The sequence below is a fragment of the Nymphalis io genome, chromosome 5, assembly GCF_905147045.1.
Source record: "Nymphalis io chromosome 5, ilAglIoxx1.1, whole genome shotgun sequence".
In the NCBI taxonomy this organism is placed as follows: Eukaryota; Metazoa; Arthropoda; class Insecta; order Lepidoptera; family Nymphalidae; genus Nymphalis; species Nymphalis io.
The window spans coordinates 12,122,115-12,144,097 of record NC_065892.1 but is presented as its reverse complement, the minus strand read 5'-3'; the positions used below and the strand labels follow the sequence as shown (position 1 = coordinate 12,144,097).

The 21,983-nt window shown below is 30.3% G+C and overlaps 1 protein-coding gene across 2 annotated transcripts in view; it reads right to left on the bottom strand.

Annotated features, from left to right (window-relative positions):
* Positions 1 to 1,450: 1,450 nt before the first annotated feature.
* LOC126768673 (protein spaetzle 5) overlaps positions 1,451 to 21,983 on the bottom strand; it is a 30,089-nt gene continuing 9,556 nt past the window's right edge. For both annotated transcript variants that reach the window (XM_050486917.1, XM_050486918.1), the window contains 6 exons: positions 6,015 to 6,157; positions 5,439 to 5,653; positions 4,249 to 4,564; positions 3,339 to 3,518; positions 3,053 to 3,226; positions 1,451 to 2,851 (listed from right to left, as the gene is read on the bottom strand). In XM_050486917.1, the coding sequence (XP_050342874.1) occupies positions 2,680 to 2,851; positions 3,053 to 3,226; positions 3,339 to 3,518; positions 4,249 to 4,564; positions 5,439 to 5,653; positions 6,015 to 6,157 (1,200 nt within the window). In that variant the 3' untranslated portion in view covers positions 1,451 to 2,679. The remainder of the gene's footprint in view (positions 2,852 to 3,052; positions 3,227 to 3,338; positions 3,519 to 4,248; positions 4,565 to 5,438; positions 5,654 to 6,014; positions 6,158 to 21,983) is intronic.

Genomic DNA, 21,983 nt, shown 5'->3' with positions numbered 1-21,983 from the left:
CCACCACGCTGCCCCAATGCGGGTTGGTGGAATACACATGTGGCAGAATTTCATTTAAATAGGCCACATGCAGGTTTCCTCACCATGTCTTCCTTCACCGTCAAGCACGAGATGAATTATAATCACAAATTAAGCACTAAAAAATTCAGTGGTGCTCGCCTGGGTTTGAAACCACGATCATCGGTTAAGGTTCACGCGTGTAAGAACGCGTCATCTGTTGCGTCACTGGGCCATCTCGGCTTATAAATAACATTCACCTTCAATTTATGTATTGAAAAATGTACAGTTTATGTTTATTTTAGAAATATTAATTAAGTATGTACCTACGATTTCTAAAATATGCACTATAAATTTGACCAAACATGAATGAATTTACCTTTTTGATTTTAAAGAGATTTCGAAAGTTGTTTTCTAATTTTTTAAAATATTTTAATGAAAATAAGCAACACAAACATTTAACATAAATATTTAGGTTATGGTAATTTCAATGTCTTTACGACATCTTTACATAATTTTACTAGTTCCTTTTGGATTTGTTAATAATTGACTTATTTTATTTGTTAGTAAGCTATATAAAATTTTATATTTCGATATGTTATTTTGTTATAAAATCAGTGTAAAATTCAATCAGAGTTTAATATTTTAACAAGTGTGATAGTGTTTTTTTAATATAGAATGCATTGTTATTAGAAAAGATATGTTTACATTTCTTCATTAATCCTTAAAAATTAAAGAGACATGTTCCTATATCATTCGGAATTTGACAGATGCAAGCATGACATCTGGTGGCCTACACAGAAACTGATTTCAAGTTAGAGTTTCATACATAAAGTGTTAGAAATTGTGCTGGCATAAATTTACTTTTTTTACTTTCGATTTGGTGACCAAAGAGTATAAAATGATCGCGGAAAGCGTACGTAAGTTTTTGACGGATGACTGTCTGGAGAAATTATGTCAATAACAATTTTATCACTTTTGCTTTTTTTCACACGTCATTACATTTGCCTCGAACAATCTTTCAAATTCTACAAAATTTAATTGCCCCGTTTCGCCAGGCCTCAATTACAAGTTTCATTAATTGTAATAATAAAAATAAAATTGAACTAAGACTATCTTATTTTTAAAACTGTGCCTCAATGTCAGTCGCGTTTAAAGTTATAAAGTAGTTAGTAAGTTTTAAATTATATGTCATAAAGTTTTTTAATTTTATAACGTGTATAAAACTATTTTTAGTTAAAGGTGAAGGATTTTATTATAGATTAATTGGTTTTAATAATAAAATGTAAATACATAAAAAATTGCTTTATTTATGCAGCATAAATTCACAAATTATTTTCATTTTGAAACAATTTAATTAGAAATATAATAAAATGCAAGATAATATATTTTTTTAATCCAAACATTCTTAATTCTATACGTAATTTTTTAGTTGAACACTGGAAATAGCTGGCTATAAATACATAATATATATTTTTATACATTGTTTTATACACTATAATATCAAAAGTTTTATAATAAAGACAAAGACATCATTTTATTAACAGAGTATTTAGCAAAACGGAATCAAATCAACAGCTTAGTTTATCTTAGTTTTGTTTTTGAATGTGATTTATTTTTTCTTTAGATGCGATGGATTGAAGATGTGGACCGATGTTACGGAATCAAATCCATGCATGCAGAAATTCATATACTATATAATGTATTTATTTTAATCTTGTATTCGAAAATTAAGAAAAACATAGTAGCCTACATAAATATAGGAAAAATATCTGACACAAGTGAGCTAAGCGCAGTGGAATTAGCTTCATATTCGTTTGCCTCGACGGGAGAGGCCTTTGCCCAGACTTGGAGGACATGCTTCTTTTTATTTTGTTAGCAAAACGAACATAACGTATGATACATATATTTTTTTATAATATAAATACGAATTATTAAAAAAAATATAGAAAATACACATACAATTGTTAAAAGCCAACTATTTCAAAATAAACGTTATAATTGTTAGAAGTACAAAATGAAACATTCTTATATGAATTTATTACGTACCTATTAATTAAAAATGAGCGAGCCCCGGAATCCATCGCAGAGATCAATACAGTAAGCATATTTATATATTTAAAATTATCATTATACGTAACTTGATAAAATATTGTGCAATGAACCGAACCTAAATTTAAATCGTTTATTTTATACATATTTATAAATCATTTAATGGTAACATCGTGTAACGGCCATTCTTACTATTTACAAGTCGCATAAAACACATAATACTTGATTAAATATTTCTATATACCTATCATTTTTATACATAATCATAATACTCTGCCTTTAAGATGCTACGATAATCTAATTCAATCTCACCTAATAGAAACACACGACCCCATTACAGAATGCTTTTTACGCAATTGAAAAATATTACAATAATGTCATGATAATGCATAAGTCAAAGTAAATAAAAGTTAAAGGAAAAACGGTAAATGATCTTGAACATAAATATTCGTAATGTATTATATCTAAAATATGTTTTACAAAAACTATTATTATTAGTCACACAATATATATGCACAAATATAAAATGCTTACAGCGCCATCTGTTTTTAAATAGCAGAATTAAAAGTAAACGAATTTTTTTTTTCCTTAAATTTACATCACAAAATATCTATTAAAATTATAATAATGTTAATTGTTATTTATTATTGTACATTGGCAACAACTTGGTATCCAAAAAACATCAGTATATAAATTCTGTCCACTCGATTCCAGTGCCACCAAGCGTTTCTGAATATACTTTTGCTCGCATCGGGAACTGTATCCAAGGGGTATCGTGCATAATCCACTGCATTCTGTGGACCTTTTGTATAAAAATACATCTATTAATTTTATTAAAATGATAAAAATACACAAAAACACACTTTAGAATTAATATAGCTATTAAACAATAGATGTCACTATACGGTACGAATTTCTTATTAGTACTTCTATAAAGCCATAGATGGCAATCTTTTATATTTGTCTTGAGTAAATACTAAAATGTTTAGAAGATTAAACTTACGTGCAAATTTCAGCTCGTACAAGTTGTGTCATATTGTCTGGCATATTGACGACATATCGCCAATTGCCTTTATTGTTGAGGGCTGCGCGGGGATTGATAAATTGTGTACGTACGCGGCACAATTCCTCGGTATTTGCTGCTTGACGCCTTGGTCGCTCAGCTGATACGTCTTCGCTGTACAATACAAAAATATATCAACGCTTTAATTCTATAGATTATATGATGCATATACCAGATAAAGACCAGACACTGAAAAAAATATTTCCAAAATTTTAATAGTACTTACTTCGCCAATCCTAGAGCTATCCTTAAAGCCTCAGTGCCTGTGAGGGTCCGCTTCTCTGCAGCCGCTACCAATTCAGCATTACGTCTCCTTCTCGTGCGTCGGAGAGTCGTTGTGCGTGTCGGAAACGTGATAGATCTTTGTATTGTCACGTCAGAGTCAGAACGAGACGGTGCTACATATCTAATTATAGAAACATAATAGAACTATTAGAACATGGTTAGGATATGAAGATAACAATCACTCTCTTAAAATTGATTGCTTTCTTAGCCGTATTTTTACTACAATAAGCTAAAATTGTAATTTATAAGTGATAAAACTTAAGAAGGTTATAAGCTCTTTAATACAAAACTTGTGATTTCTTGTATCCTGTGTTAATTTGACACCAAATTATATTTATTAATTATTGCTACTTCAAGACATATTGTGACCAAGCAGTGAGTGAGCGCTATTCATTGTTAAATAAGATAATGGTACAAACGGAAAAACACGCTAGTATCAAACATACATCGACTACGATTAGAATAAAAAAAATTTGATGACTGCTTATATTTGTATTCTTAAAACGGGCTATATATTAGTATTTAATGTTAATTTATACATTTAGTTATAATATTCAGAGACGGATCCAGGTGAGGTTAGACTATTGGCTTATTGAGTATTCTCAAAGACCGAAGAAATAATATATATTTATTTATACACGTCACACAATTGTTTGAGTACCCTGTACTGACTGATTAATGCATTACAATAATAAAATAAGAAATTGTTATGATTTCGTCATCATGCCAAATACGGAGTACAACTAAAAAGGCTAAAAATGTGTTGACGGCACAATTACGTTTCTAGTAAGTCTTCACCGAACCAAATAATATTTTTCTCAAGTTAAATGTATAAACCCCTTGCTACTCACTTCCACCATTCATTTGGATTAAACTGCGTCACGCCACTCGAAGCTCTGAGCCAATCTGCCTCATAATTTTGATATAATGGCGAGTTAAAATAGTTAGGATTGTACGCATTCAAGTTAGGCATGTCGCTGTTCTGTCTTAGACGTCTATTGTCATAATCATACTGGTTGATGGTAGGGTTCCAGTACGATGGTGGCGACGTGTGGTACCCTTGGAATCCGAATTTGGAATGATTGGAAGCTTGATATGCTTTAATGTTGTATGGCGTTGGGTTGTTCGATAAAGGAGGTTGTAATGGTGTTTTGTCGGAATATACATCTGAAAAATAAAAAACGGTAACATATGAATTCAATTCAAGATATATATTTATAATTAATTAAAAAATGTATGTTTTAAATCACAAGGTTACATCCGCCCGCGCCTTTTCCCGGCGTGTGGGGGGGAAGAGGGCAGGTGTTAGTTATTCTGTCGTTTTTACCTCTGATAACGTGCATGCAGAATTTTATGATCAGCTGATGGGTAGGTCAGGCGTGAAAACGTAATAAACACACAAATAAACAAACTCACTTAATCAATTTTAATATTAAGTAATAATAGAGAGCGAAAGCTGTCTAATTAAGAAATTTCGTCAAAGTCGATTGATTATAATTAATTTGTCAGAAAATATGTAATTTATGCTAAACCCTTCATCGTATGGAAATTATTAATAGTTTCATTAGTTATGATCAACTTAATGGCCTTCTTCGGTAATCGCTACTAAAATAAATGCGAAAGTATCTTGAATGTAACTGTCTACGAATTGAAAAATTCACGTGTGCCATTCCGCGTAATCATCTAATTATAGTATTAGTTATTGTTGAAATATATTATAACCACCGAAATATTCATATGTAAAATCGACGAATTGTCTGCATTTTATGTATAATTGAAATGATTGAATATGCACATTTATATACGTTAAAATATAAAACCTCGACAAAGATCTCACTTTATCGCGTGTCAGTGACAGATGGCGTGATTCATATTAGCATACAAGTGTATACAAAAGATGCATTATATTATTATTATTAGCATACAAGTAGATCATCTGGTTGTCTTCCTCCTGTCATGAAAATATAAAAAAATCTGTCAAATCTAAGAAAGATTTCCGATTAAGGTAAAGAAAGATGTTTGCGAAAATATATATCTTTACCGTGATTAAATTTCGTGTGAAATTTCGTATTGTAGTCCTTGTGATAGACGTCATCGTCGACGAGCGAGATTTGGTCCACGTGTGGAAGAGAGTTCGGTCCATACCCGTACGGGTAGGTCGTCTTTTTATTGGATTCGAAGTCGTCACGGCTTTCATCGGACAGGAGAGTTCGGATGTCGTACTGGCCAGCTTCGACTAATTTTCGTATTACTTTACTGAAATATAAATAAATATTTGTTTATATTATAGCTATTGAAATGATTTGATGTATAAAAAATACCATTCAAATATTCTTATATATTATTTAAAACATTTTAATATTTAGAACATTTTAAAATTTGATAATATGAGGGAATATTGGTTTCTAATTAATTACATCACTTACAAGCACTAGCATAGCATAGCAGGGATATAGCATCTTAGTTCCTATGGTTGGTGGCGCAGTGGCGATGTAAGAAATTGTTAATATTTCTCACAGTGCCAATGTCTATAGGACGTGATATGGCCTATTTACTCGTTCGCCAACCTATTTTATACAATAAAAATTATTAAAAAACATATTATATTTGTACTCACTCAGGGTACGGATCTGGGTGTATGCAGTACGTCAGGCCAGGCTGTGCGCATGCAGGCGCACGGCCTGGCGGGGCGGGCTCGTACCCACAGTTCTGACCATACGGACAATTGTATCCAGCTCCACCGCTTACCGCCCAAACTATCTGTAAACAATTAAAATCCAAACTCAAAATAACAAACTCAGAAATTTTATTATTAATTAAGTTGTGATACAGAAGGATTTTGATCATAACTCTATTACATTGAATACGATCAAATAATTTGATTTATATATCTAATCTGTATATAATACATAGCTTATAGGTATTACATATATACAATGTAAAGGATAAAGTAGTTATTTTTAAAGTTATTGTAATAATAAATTGTGTTATTTTAATTAAAGTATTCTTCTAGAAAATGTGCAACAAGGTATGTATTCGTTTCTTTTAAAATGTTTTTTAGTATATAAAATATATAATTAAAATATTTATGATAAAAAAAAAATTCTGACCGTATTGTGGTATTAGAGCAATTACTGTTATTAGCGCGGTGGTTTTTTTACAGTTCTGCTAATGATTGCTTTGACAGTGACATCAAATAGATATGTACATACGAAATGGACTGTCAGCATGCTATTGACTATTAATAAGACGTTTGCTCTATTAAAATATTTATGAATAAATTCTTAAATAAAATACTATAATATACGACACACAGATGTATATATTTTAGTTATATAATGTGACTTTAATTAAACAAGAATTATTATGAATAAAATTCAAAACAAATTTGTGTTAATATAAGTTTTAATAAACAAATTTAATGTTGAAACTCTAAATAGAATAAGCTTAATGTAAAGCTTTTATATGAAATATATTTACCTACGTAAAGGCTATTTATTCTATTCTTGAACGTAAGTCATTTTTATCAGGAAACACGAAGACTAAACTAAATATTGTGTAGTGAAACGATTAAAAGCTTCGTACAAGTCTGACTTATGTTCATACGAGTATATGTTTGATAAATTGTTTGTGTGTGGGATCATCTAATAGTCCGATTATAAAATGATAAATACTTTCTTTCCTAATAAAAAAAAACTCTTTTTTTCACAAAAACACTTTTAAATCGCCATGTAACTTAATTTAATTATATTTAATTATACTATTTAAATTGTCCGCAATGTAGATTCTACTGATAAGAAGCATAAACTAAATAGTTGTGCTTCTAGATTTGTATTAGAGACTAATCCAACGAATAAATTTGAAACATCAGAAACGTGAAACTCTCAAATGTTACATATAGAAATATATCGAAAGTTTTTACTTGTAATAATATTTTAAATCAAACGTCCAAGCATTTGTTGTGAACAATACGACATGATCTTTAAATGTTATACAATTATTCAGTAGACCTTACTCAAATATCTTTTGCGTATTCCAACGATGAGTAACGACGACATTGACATTTGTGTCGAAGCCGTGGGTGTGACTCGAACGATAGGGCAGACGAGATGTTTTTGGTATGCTCCAATTATCTTACGTTCATACATTTTTTTTTTTAATTTATAATCGGAAGGCAGACGCGCCAGCCGGCCAACTGACGGTTACCGACATAAGCTGGGTGGTTATCATATTTGTGACGTCACACTGCTATGTAGTTAAAGTTTAACATATATTTTTTTGTTTTTATATGTCCAAGTAAAGGCTAAGTATTTTTATATACCGTATCTGGAATTACATTGCCTCACTCACACTTTAAACCAAAACAGCAACACAGAGTATCGATGGACCCTAGAATTGCTAATTGGTAGTACCTATACGGACTGGCTTGTACAAAGCCCAGGAACTAGCATAGGGGGTGAAAACGATTAAATCTTAATCGGTGACGAATTTACAAAAATAATATTTTTCTAATAATTAAGAGGAACCCAATTTTTAGGGTTTCGTATCTCAAAAGGAAAAACGGATCACTTCGTTGTCCGTATGTCCTTCTCTAAATACTTCTTTTATCTTAGGAACGCGTGGATGTATCAAGTTAAATTTAATATCAAATACTCAAGTCTACAATTTCTTGAAGCAGTGGAAATATTACACTTTCAAGTCAACGTAATCAAAAATACGGTTGTTTATATGCCGCGGTTAAGCCTTATATTTTGTGACACGCAAGAGAATCAAAACTTTCCCGTTGACCGAGAATCACGTTTGGCAAGAAGTAATGTATGAAGAAAAAACTGTAAATTGTAGTTACATCTCAAAAAAAAAAATATGGGTGAAGAAATTTTGTACCTACAAGTTTGTACGGCACCTTTGGTGTGTGAGTCCGACTCGCACTTAGCCAGTTTTTTTATCTAGATAAAAGTGACTGCTTCATAGTCACATTCGTTTTGAAATAATAATGTATGTTTTCATAAGAGTTGACCATTCTGGTTCCCAAAAAAAAAAAAAAAATTCAACCAGAGCAAATTTAAGTAAAGTAAGCTTACCACTATTTTTTTGTCTATTTTGACCGGTCTATTAAAAATGGGAGAGGAGGCCTTAGCCCAACAGTGGGACATTAACAGGCTGTTACTGATTAAAAATGGATACGTCAATCAAATACAGGCGTACGACGTTATTACACGATTGTAGATAAACAGATTGTGTAAACAGAGCCAAAATCCTTTATAAGAATATAAACTTTTAATATATTCTAGATTATATATAATCTGTTGCAACACCGTATACTCTAAAACACGATTTTTAAGAGAAAGTTTACATTTTATTTCCTAAGCGAATAATAGATTTGTGTAAGAGATGTATTTGTTTACATTCGTAAACAGGGAAATACGTATGAAACTGTACAACATCGTACATTCAAGGGGCGAGTCAGATTAGTAAGCGTCGCTTTCATTTGTGTGATACGAATAAATAATTGGACATTATGTTGAATCATTGTAACGTTTTAGTGAATATATATAATCTAAGTAAACGACCGTATTGTTAGTGTAAAGGTAACACTATCCGAAATAATAGGTCACATAAATCAGCATAAAAACAAAATAATATTTGATGTCCTCACATTACAATTCTTTCTTTTTTATTTTTAGAAAATGGACCATCTTATGGTCACTTCTACCAAAACATTAGTAATATTAAAACTATAAGTAAATCTTTATACAGGCAAATCCAACCTACACCTTATTTATCGATGTGAGTAGCTGTTGTTATGTACATTGTGCTTGTAATTATTTTGGTTCATTCATCCGTTAACCAGTATATAGCCTTCCCAGAGGGCCTCGAAGAAAGTCTTCTAGTTTTTTGCATTTATTTCAAATTACCTTTCCGATAACATCAGAATTGCTAATAACATAGTGCGAATATACCATCAATGATTATATGATGTACATAATTGTATCATTGTTGTATGACGGTGTAATAAGTGTTGTTGATCTTATCTACCCAGATAATTTGCGATGGGTTCTACAATGGAAATGAAAGGAGAGAAGTATAAGGTCTCGAAATTACGTTGACGTGTCATAAATATACGGGCAAGGCTAACGCAATAGAAGATAATTACATCAATCAACAACAATAGTTGACACATGTGATATCATTAACTATTGAACCACAGTACAATGGAGTGTCGAAGTAAATTGACACATCAAAGCATTTCATTTGATGTCAAGACCTCATGAAGGTTAGTATGGGAAGAGGCGTTTAAAATATATGAGTTTCGTATAATGTTAGTAAATTAATAATTCAGTTTTTATGTAACATTTCTCTAGACATATAGTTGCTTTTTATTTCGTAAGTTTCATAGCAAGTAATTTAAAAAAAATAACTTAAGCTACCCATTCATATTTAACTTAATTTGTAATAGCGTTACATAAATGCTAAATTTTATTTTGATTGTATAGTTAAAACCTAAAACGTTGTTCCTAAAACGTTGTCGGATGTGTTTTGTAAGCGCAAAGCATACGATATCGTTTTAAACAAAGCAATTGCCGAACTAAAGTAGGACGACACAGGCGAGTCGTATGAATGTTATGAAATGGAGAATTTTGAATAGTTTTTTCCCCTTAAGCCTTGAAACGCTCTTCGCATTACCAAATAACAAACCATGTACTCGAAAATTTTCATAATTTTCGACTACAAATTCACCACAGTATGTTTTCATTCATAACTAGTTCTATATTAACATTATTTTTGAATAAAATGTTAATAATTTAAAAAATGTTCCGTGGCCTGTAATTGACAATAATTATTCAGCGGATCTAGTCAAAGTGAACGACATCAACTGAACGACGAAAATTACGTATGCAATTGTATATTTCCTATACAAAAATAAACAATATACAACTTTGAAAAGCAATTTCAATATGTGTTTTATTATATACTTCAACTCGTTTGTACGCGTTGATGTAGTTAAATTCCTATACTTATGTTCAATTTTTATAAATCTCAGAACTTCTTTCGTAGATACTCATGAGTATATTCTCTCAGGTAAATGATAAGGTTGACGTAAGAATAGTCTAAATTCATTCCTATGGCAGAAGCCATAGTGACATACAGAGGTGCAAAGGCGGGGCCTATATATAAGTCAAATTCTAAGTGAATTAGGATAACATCCATGAGAAGAGGAAGTACGGTAAAGTAAATTACGGAATATATTCGTAATTAACTGAAATTTAAAACGTTATGTTAGAGACATTTCACTCAAATGTTACAATAACATTTATTAAAAAAATACTATATATACCATATACCTATAATTTTACTCTTAATAAATGTTAGGTACTTATTGCCAAAACGAATCCTTTAAAATGGTAATACATATAAAAAATATTTAAAATATTTAAGGGCCTTACTCACCTATGATGATTCTGGAGGTTATCTATAATGCAATAACCAACGTGAGTATGTAAATTTTAATTCCATAGACGGAGTTTAAGCCTGGTGAGTACCTACCAGTACGTTGAACCAAGAGTTTCATTGTTTGTAGTCTGTAAAAGTACTAATTTTGAATCGCATGTGTACAGACAACAATAGTATATTTATACCCATATTATCTTTCAAGTAAATTAAATTTGTATTCACAAATAGTCTGTGGTTTATTTACAATTTGTTTTTTTTTACGATTTATTACTAAATTTTATAAAGCAAAAAAGGTTCGTGGCATCTTAATAGATTTTCACACTCACGACCACAGTTGGCCCCAAAATAACAAAAGTTAAACTAATGTTGTCTTTCTAAAATAAGCATCAATATTTGTCGGAACTCGTACTTCCGAAGTTATTATGATTGGTTTACGTTGCATGAATTTCAAAAGGAATTGTTAAATATAGACTTAATTCGAAGAAGTTACACTAGTTACGTTGCTCGGAAACTATTATATTAGAAAATATTGCCGTATTCATTACAAGAAATAATCGGAAGCAATGTTTCGTTACGTCAGATATGTTATGCATTATGTGGTAATATGTTCGCACAGACCCCTTTGTTATAAAACGATTATACAAGTACTTATGAATTGACTTAGACTTCTCTCAATAGCTATTGAGATTTAATCATTGGGCTTAAATATAGTATTATATTCTATGTGTCAAGAGCTTTGGGCTATACAACTAGAAGAGCGTGATAATGTTTTATGTGATATCTCTTCATCCTTTGGAAAGAAAGATCTATACTTAGTGAATACTAGTATACATATTCTTGAAGAATAGTTGATTTCTAAGATGAAATTCAATATCAAATAAAATGTACGGTTTAAAATCACTTTATTTCTCAAGATTACAATCACTTCGAGGAGAAATAAATAAACTTAACAAATTAGTTACAATTAATATACAGAGTGCGCAAATAAATAGACGGTATTACAAAAAACTTGATTAACAAAAACATTTGTGAATATGTAGGTACATTTCAATAATTGTCTTGTTATTGAGAATAGCATAAAGGTCGGTTTACATGTTGTTAGAAAGTTTTTAAAAACATTATTTTTGAAATATGATTATTTAATAGCATTACCTTTGAAAATGTGATCTTTAAGTATTTTTTTATAAATATATATTGTTTTTGCGTTTTTTATATAATTCGTGCTCCTTGGTACAAAATACATTTTTTTCCGTAATTAGTTTTAGGTTTATATACTTGAATGTTATGTGCCCGTCGTGAGCTTCGTGTTTGTATCTGTACGTTTTTTGTTAATTTAATTTGTGTGTGAATGTTATTGTTTAAAATTTTTCTTATCAACATAGCTGTATTGTATTTGTAAATTTTTCAAAAAAATGTTAATGTTTCAAAAAAAATTGTCAATGTGAAATAGCAAAAGATGATTTAACTACATTATGACTAGTTTTAAAATCTAAATTAGAATATCAAGCCATTATTATATTATAGTGTTTTTTTTTAAGTTCAATCTGAGTTCCTCTTTTAAAGAGGTCGATTTTAACTTTCTGCTGTTTTTTGTAACCAGTCAGATTTATGTTCGTTTTATGGTACAAGTGTTTGGAAAGTGGACTAAACTCGACGATAACTCAAATACTGCGCAACTGAAGATAAAATCTAAGTCCGAGTTGAATGCTAAATGTCGACAATATGAAAACATACAGTTGTTTAAATAAACAATAAACGTAACCAACGCAATACAAACGTATGTACACTAGCTTACAGTTTAAATGTGTAGAAAAAGTGTTATTTAAAAATGAATTAGGGTAAGATCGATATCATGGTCGAGTATGAATGCAACTTTTGTAAAATTTTCTATAGTGACGTTTGTGTAAAACATTTCTGACGAAAAAGATTTATTTCTATATCATGTCTAGTTGTACGCGCTATAAATATTTAGTTTTTTTTTTTTTTTTTTAAATTAGCTGTATTATGTTGTGATAAATGATTTAAAGGGTTTTTGTACCTACAATAGTTAAAAAAAAAAATTACCACCTGTAAATATCACACAGATGGGTAAGAAACTCTCCACTCTGCTCCAAAGTGGATTGATAGAAACACGTGTGGCAGATTTTCATTCGACGCATGCACGTTTCCTCATGATGTTTTCATTCAATTCTGATTGCAAGATGAATTATACCAAAATAAGGATATGAAAAATTCAGTGTTACTTGCCTGGGCTTCAACGCAATCTTCGGATAAGATTCCACTGGGACCACTGAACTGGGTTATCGTAAATAAACTTCTAGAAAAATTCAATGATGTTTTGCTTAGATTAAAAATAAAATAGGTCATGCAAAACGTTCGGCCGTATGTAAACAGCGTTAATGGCCACCACAACGACATTTAAAACCACTTTCTCAGTGTATCATCACTTATTTAGGGAACTGTTTATGTCATCTGTGTCTACAACAATTTCGAAAGCAAAATTTAAATGTATACAACAAACAAATTATGAGCTAATTGAAATAATCACTAAATACTTCTGCAAATAGATTTCACAATCGCATGTGCAAACATTAAGTATGTTGATTAGCACGCCTTGTGATAAATAGTTAATAAATAATAAGCCCATTATTAATTTAGACGGTTAATTTAGTATGTTTTGAAATTGAAAATTCCGCCGACTTCGAGTTGAAGTCGATTTAATTTTTGAATACATAAACAGTATTTTTAAAGGGGTTTATAGTTTATACAGGGATTATATACAAATATTCCTAAACTTGTATTTGTCAATTTACTTATGAGAAGTATTATAATCGTATTAGAATGGACAATATTTATACAGCCACACCCACATCAGTTCGTGACAGCAGCGGTGCCGGTGATACGAAATACAAGGATAATCGTGATCGACTCCTGCGTTCCTAGCACGTGCCTAATAAAAAATGATTAAAGACATAAACTACTACATTCATTTGGAATTGACTTTAGATTTTTTGTAGATAATAAAAATATTTAAATCTCATAATACAATATACATTTTATAAGCAAGTTTGTCATTTAAAGGCTGAATTCGAAATTAAAATTATATTTTTTTTATTCAAAATAAAAGTTTGTTATTTAAAAAAAGAAAAAAACTTTTGCTAATATTTGATTATCTATATATATTCTTACACATAAGAAATGAAAATGACTTTTTTTTTAATACAGAAATAAGTATTTGACTTTATTATAAGAAATACACAAATAACAAACAAAAAACTCATTAATTACTTCAAATGCTAACAAAACCTACTAAAACTGATAGATGAAAAAGTGATATTCCAAAAGATATGCCAAAAGTGATATTCTTCTTCTATGACGGGCGATAACGCACTTTTCTCTTTTTGTTTTAATATATTCCGGCACAAGAAACTGATACATTCGGTCAAAGATTGTTAAGAATATATATAGTGATATATGTATATACATTAATTATCAATAAATGACTATAATTACGTTCTAATGTTATAAAAAGTTAACTTCCTTAGCAGTACCGCGAATTCATTGTCCTGTCATATAGCCTTGTCAGTGACAGTGCGTGACGGTGACCCCGAGACAAATATTATCAACGATTGATTAATCATTATGAAATCCGTATTAATCGTTTATAACACCATGAAAAATATAGAACACCTATATAATTTAACTTAAATTGGAGATAATTATCTTAAAAAAACATCCAAATCCAAATATATTCATACATGTAGTGTTCACAATAATAACGAAAATAACTTTTGTACATTTTGATGATGAAGCTTTTACTGGGACTATTTCGGTATATCTTTTATTTTGGCAGCGTTGTAGTTCGCTTGGTAAGCGCTGCTGACCTAGACTTTCTTGATAAAATAAGTTATATAATTAAAGAGGCAACAAATTAACAGACCACGTTGATTATGTTTGTCCTGAAACTAGGATTTTTTTTTTGTATTTATCAGGAAAGAATAGTCCTGATATTACTTATTAGTATATTTCAAAGAGGTTACCCTACTAGCTTTTTTCATCTTTTAGCTTATATGCAACCAATTGTTTAAAATATACAAAAACACGAATTGGTCTACTTAATGATTTTTTGCACTCTCGTTATAATTACTCGTTCAATTAAAACCATTTATGAAGCTGACGGATGTGTGTAGTAATTAATTAGTAAGAAAACTAATTATTGAATATTTATAGAAATTCCTTTAATTGTACATTTTGTTGAATTTTAATACATAAAAATAAATATTTATAATACTAGCTGTATCTAATGACAGGACAAAATACCTAAATATATATCTTATGTTTTCTTAGGAAATATATTTTCTAAGGATTGAAATTTATGAGTTATTTATTGAATACGTTGTACAGTCGCGCTAAAAAAGGATATTTTATCAAATGTTTTATTATTGAATATATATATATATACATATATATATATATATATATATATATATATATATATATATATATATATATATATTGTTCTAAAACAAATTAAGTATTTTATGGATACATATTAGTAATAGTATTTATCTTTCACTACGAAGATATAAATTATGCGATAGAGATCATTTATTATAACAAATGAAACATCTTTTGTATCTTCTGTATATCCATCAGAGCGACACGGCAGCATGCGCAAGCGATCCCGTGGCGCTCCTCGTTCAGACGGGAAGGATACTGCTGGTGTTTTAATAGGTATTCCGATGTTCGGGGCGCACTCGGCGCTTTGGACACCAGCAAGCCCCACATAACCCCCCCACTGTTCCCGTGGGGGAAAACGCGTAACGCGTTTTTCTAGCGATAAAAAAAAGTATCTTCTGTATATGAGAAGAGTTAGGCCAGTCCAACTCGGTGAAGGCAGGTTGAAGGCGGTATATGTTTGCAAATGCATACTTCACACATCTTCGAGAACTTTTAGACATGAAGGTTCCGCACGATGTTTTTTTACCGTTAAATCCAGCGAAAAATTAGTATTTAAGGGGTACATAGCGTCCAAACATGCGTTGCAGTGCAACGGTCTTCATAGACTATCGCTGATTTTTAATAATGTTAATATTATATATTTATAATTAAAAATTACTTTTATCCGTAATTATAAATTAGCTCAAATTTTGGCACAGACAGACCTCGCCCGCGCGCAAAGTCGCGGGCTCAGCTAGCAAATGTAAGATCATAGTAACTTTATGTTTTATTTCTTTAACTTTCTTACAAACGTATTGAATAATGTGTGAAAAATAAGCACAACAAAAACTTAACTTGACCATAATAATACTATTAAGATTAGGAAACATTAGCACTTGCGCGCGCGGCCGTATAACCTCGCTCCATATGCATAATATTAGACCACAGTAGTTCACTGCATATTAATTATTTGCAAAGTATACCGTTAATGCGATTACTCATCGAGTTCGAGAGTTTTCCAAAAGCAAAAGATATTTGGGCTATTTTCGGTTAGCTCTTAATATTTAATATTATATAAAAATATATGTACTTCTACTTCGTCGTTTTAATTAAATATTAGCGGCACCGCGCGGTTTCACTTGCAGTAAACATTACTGCTCTCCCTTCCCCGTGGCATGATGTCATTTTTATAACCTTTCATAATAAATAAGCTATCAGTATTGATTTAAAAGTCACAGTTTCTGATTTTGCTATTAATAGAGTAATCTTAGTAATCCAGAATTAGTATTAATGACCGCAGGTCATTTTGGCTTTAAATAACACGTAATTACTTTCAAAATCGTGCGTACAGATATATATCTGTTTAATCACGATGTTTGATTTGTTCAATATCAGATTGCATGTCCCTCTGATTACAATAACAATGCCTAGTAGGAAATCCTTGTGACTGGACAAGACATTGCTTATTTTATAACTAATTAAAATAACTACATTTGTTCATTAGAATAATAATTAGATCAATGACAACTATGACAGTTCTAATAAGATCCTTATCTTGGTTTTCTTACTTAGACAATAAAATACACACGTGACGTTTGTAATTTATATTAGCTAAAATTATAATAAATATAAAGCGCGCATTATGTTTATAGAGATCAAACAGTATCAATAGCGGCTTTAAATTGCGTGCGTTTTCAACCCGACACGGTGATTCTTACACCAAAGTCACGGTATATTTATTTGTGCAAAATGCGTCAGTTATAGTGAAACTTAACGAGTAGTTAGATGTTGTTAAAGATTGAGGAATTAGAGCACCGTCCTTGAAACTAAAATTTCACAAACTAAGCTCTACATTACGAAAAGAATTAAAAAAAAAAAAAAAGAAGGTCCTAATTATAAGGTTTTAAGTCTAATAGTGTAAGTTATATACATTTGGTCTAATTTTTGTTTAATTATAGGTTAAGTTTGTACATCTGTCTGTTTACATTTTTCACGAAACTTCTATAAAGAACTTTTATGAAACTTTTTACAGGATAATTGTTTAAAGCAATTAAAAACATACTATATGTTGCAAGATTCAGATATTTATTTCCATTTTTATCACATTTCGATAACCGTAACTAAACTGCAGAGTTCATTAACACCACACTGTCATTATTCGCACCTGGTCCAACAGCTCAACAACATGCAATACCATAAAAATCTATTATTATACTTAGTAATAAGTTAGATCGTATTCGTTACTTCAACTCTAACGTTTTTATAAAATACATTAAAGAAAAAATCAATCCATTGGCTCCATGTCAAGAAGTAAGTAATTCGTTTAAAACAAAAAATACAGTCATTATCGTTTTTTTATTTAACTTTTTTATGCGATGGCTTTAACCGATTAATTATAACAAAAAGGTATATCATACACACAATTCCGGATTTATTATAATAACCTGTAAAAGTGATTATGTCATGCAATTATATTAATTTTTAACATATAAATGCAGGCACAAATTTCTTTATCCTTATTCATTGGACTATTCTGATACTACGGTTCAGCCAAAGACATAGCCGCCAAATATTATTATACTCATATTTCTAATAGGGGCGAAAAAAATATCAGAAAAATAAAGAAAAATGTGATGGGTGTAATTTCTGGAAGTGTAAAATATAACACTTTGATTAATAACTTAATAAAATGGGATAATTTTACGGACAACGGAATGAGTATATGCATATTATGCGAGCTACGTACATTATAAAACTATAGTTAAACGTATCTCGTTATCTAAATTTATAATAACATTATAAACGGTGTTTCTTGTTTGTATTCTGTTCATTGATATATTTAAGGCTATACTTTCATTCAAGAAGTAGAACATAAACGTGATATTTTTAAACATTTGTAGACAAACAAACGAATATGATTAGTAAGGAAAAATGCGACAAAATTAATAAACATTTAACGTAGTATATTTTTTAAGTCCAATCAATTAACAACTATTGTAATTACGAGAGTTTTTTTTTACTTCTGTTAATTAAATCTTGAGACTAAAATTTAAATCACTTCCTTATTCATGATTAAGCTAAAATTATCCAGTATTGGTGACAATGCAAATTACAATACAAAATTGAACTCGTTTTACATAAACTTACTAGTTAACTCACAACTAGCTTAGGTATTTTTTTTTATTTAAGTAGGTAGTCTTGCTAATGGGCCATTTGATAGTAAGCGGTCAGCACCGTCCATAGATATTGCCACTGTCAAAAATTTTAATCATCACTTACAGTGTCGATGCGCTGCCAATCATTGGAACTAATGTGTTATATGTCTTGTACCTGTAACTACTCTTTCACATTCATTCTTCATTTTGTTGGCATTTCCATCCATTATTGTCATCAAAATTGTTACTTTGCTTTGTTTTTTTAAATTTACAAAAATCCCCTGTTAAAAATAATGCTTGTGAATGACCCACTGCTGGGCTAAGGCCTCCTCTCCCTTTTTTGAGGAGAAGGTTTGGAGCTTATTCCACCACGATGATCCAATGCGGGTTGGTGGAATACGCATGTGTCTAATTTCAGTGAATTTACACACATGCAGGTTTCCTCACGATGTTTTCATTCACCGTCAAGCACAATATGAATTATAATCACAAATTAAGCACATGAAAATTCAGTGGTGCTTGCCCGGGTTTGAACTCACGATCATCGGTTAAGATTCACGCTTTCTTTACACTGGGCCATCTCGGCAAAATAATCAATTTTCCTCCTTTGTCTTAAATATCTCAATATTTGTCTTAATTTGAAAATTTATGCTTGGCTGATTTCATGCGAAATAATTAGAAAATGAATAGAAAAGTAAAATTAAAAAAAATTATACATGTAGTGTTACGAATGTCCGCGGTCACTACTGTGTATCAGGTAATTTTCATAAAACAACTTTAATATTTCAAGCATTTTTATACTTTTATTATTTTTTTGCACCTAATCAGTATTGTTTTTTAATTAAAAAAAATTATCTTTCTGCTGGCCGGACATTTTGTTTCCTATATATACTATATACCTTATCCTAGAAAATATAAGCGCACCCATATAAAGCTAAGTTTTTCTGAAGATAAACAAACCATAGCTTAATTTGATTTTATTAATCATTTTAGTATAAGAAATTTTGTGTAAATGAAATAATACGACGTGTATGTCGTGCATAAATTTCTTACTAATACACGACAAATTTATAGTTTTATTAAATGTATAATTTTAAGAAATTGTTCAGAATGCTAAATAAAATTTTAAACCAAAAGTATTCGAAGTAAATATTTCGACAGCAGATTAACGATTCGGCGATCGATTTTTGCTTGTTAATATATGTATTTATAACTGACATAGCATTAAATCAAGATTTTTTAAATGTTTTATTACAGACAGCATTCATCAATATTACGACACATAATGTATTTCATAGATTAGATGTGTAAAATGAAATGCATCTTGTTCTAAATATCTACTATTGCAACACATAGTGTCTTCTCAAAAACAAGAAACAAAATAGTTGTCTATATAAATCACCGAAAAAAACTTATCAGATATTCTACCTTTGCGGTAGTAAGTAGTAAGTTTTTTTCGGTGAGTGAGGGTGAGTGAGCCAGTGTAATTACAGGCACAAGGGACATAACATCTTAGTTCCCAAGGTTGGTGACACATTGGTGATGTAAACGATGGTTAACATTTCTTACAATGCCAATGTCTATGGGCCACATGGTGACCACTTACCATCAGGTGGCCCATATGTTCGTCCGCCTTCCTATTCTATAAAAAAAATTTTACGCCTAACTGTGGTGTATTAACACGATAGAAAAAAGAGAAATGCATACGGCTTAGAAATATTAAAATATCATTCATAATTACAAAAACATGTTATAGATGTAACCTAAGAAGCTTAAAACGTTAATATAATCAAATATATGTAAGTTTAGATACAAATTCATTAGTGTCAACACTAGTGGCGCCTAAGACGGCGCCCGGTGGGCGGGTGGCGATGACCAATAAATGGAATTGCAGACGCTATTTGACATATTCGTGTCAAAGTCTGACTAAGAGTAAAATTGTGGGGTTAGACCAAATGTAAATATATATACTAAAATATATTTCTTAGCTACTAGACCAACAAGCCTTAATGGTAAACTTATAAGGCTGTATATAGCTGGGTCTTGGACTCAATTTGTCAAATATATATTTTTGTATATCTAAGGGAAGCTTAATTCTAAGTACTTAAATTTATTATCAAAAAGTCTCGTAACTCTATTTTGTTTATTAAATATATTTTCGATATAATCAATCAAATAATATATATAATATTGAGATACAAGAAAACATTTAATTATTTACAATTACGGTTTAAATAAATACAGAAAAAAATACTAGTGTTAACCATGAGCGTATGCCAAGAATACTAGAAAATTCTCCCATTGAATCGCGATTCCAGTTTTATGAGTGAAAATCCAGTCCTCCTGCCAATAGTGGATCCAGTAACATGGGGCGTTAATGATTTTTTAATAATTTTGTTCCAATTTTAAACGGAAAAGAGATTTATTTTAGAATTAGTTACGTAAATGAATTTTCTTGTAGAAATGACAAACATTTTAATTTCCGTAATAATAAGCAAGCTTGTTCTTATTTTAGTTTCCTTTAACATTTAAACTCAAGCGCATCGATCATTTCGTAGCTTTGTTATCTTAAGAGACAACGGTAAAATATTATAAATTACAGTGAATTACATAAAAACGATAACTTTTTGGTATTTTCAATGAAGTCAGGTAATAGGAACTTATTAATATTACGTGTCTTCTAGATCTCGTTATGATCAGAAAACATAAGCAGTTAGAAACGAACAATTAAATATAATATAACAAAATTCGTGATAAATCGTTATTTGTATAATATGGTAATTTAATCAATCGTGTATATAAATTACACAATACTGTTTATGTTTACATACACAATGACAAATTATTATTAGATAATATTTCCTTTTTTGAGGTGAGAGATAAGAATGCTAGCAGCATTTCCCCTTTGAATCGCTATTCCGTTTTTCTGGGCGAAATATGAACCAGCCCTCAACATATTTTCTTAAGACAGGGTGTAATATTTTTGATGAAAGTTTTTCCACTATTACTCCAAGGTCTAAGCATTTCAACTGAAAACGGAACAAAAATATCATTTTGTATAAGATATGCGAATATTATTGAATGCACTGTTCCAACTGTAAATAGCATATGACGAGATTACCTGTAATGTAAGGATTCATTTCTATGAATAATTTTATGAGAACTGCGCTATCAGACTATGATAATAAGATCGTTTGGCTTATTTGGATGTTACTTATAAGAATATGATTGTGAATGTGAATGTGTGTGTGTGAATAGGATTGTGCAATGCTTTTTATAGATTAAATCAGTAAGTGTTTAAGATCAATCAAACACAAAACGGGTCATATCATTGTATGTGTTATACCAAACTGAGAGTATACATAATCACGTTGAAAAGAAATCCATAAATCTTCGGAAATTCCAAAACATAAATTAGAAGAGATTTATTGCGACAGAAATCGAGATTTCTTTTTTAGCGATTCGTAAAATGCAAAATAAACATTGACCTTTTTATAATATAATGAAATAGGGAATTAACGATGCTGAATAAACTTTTC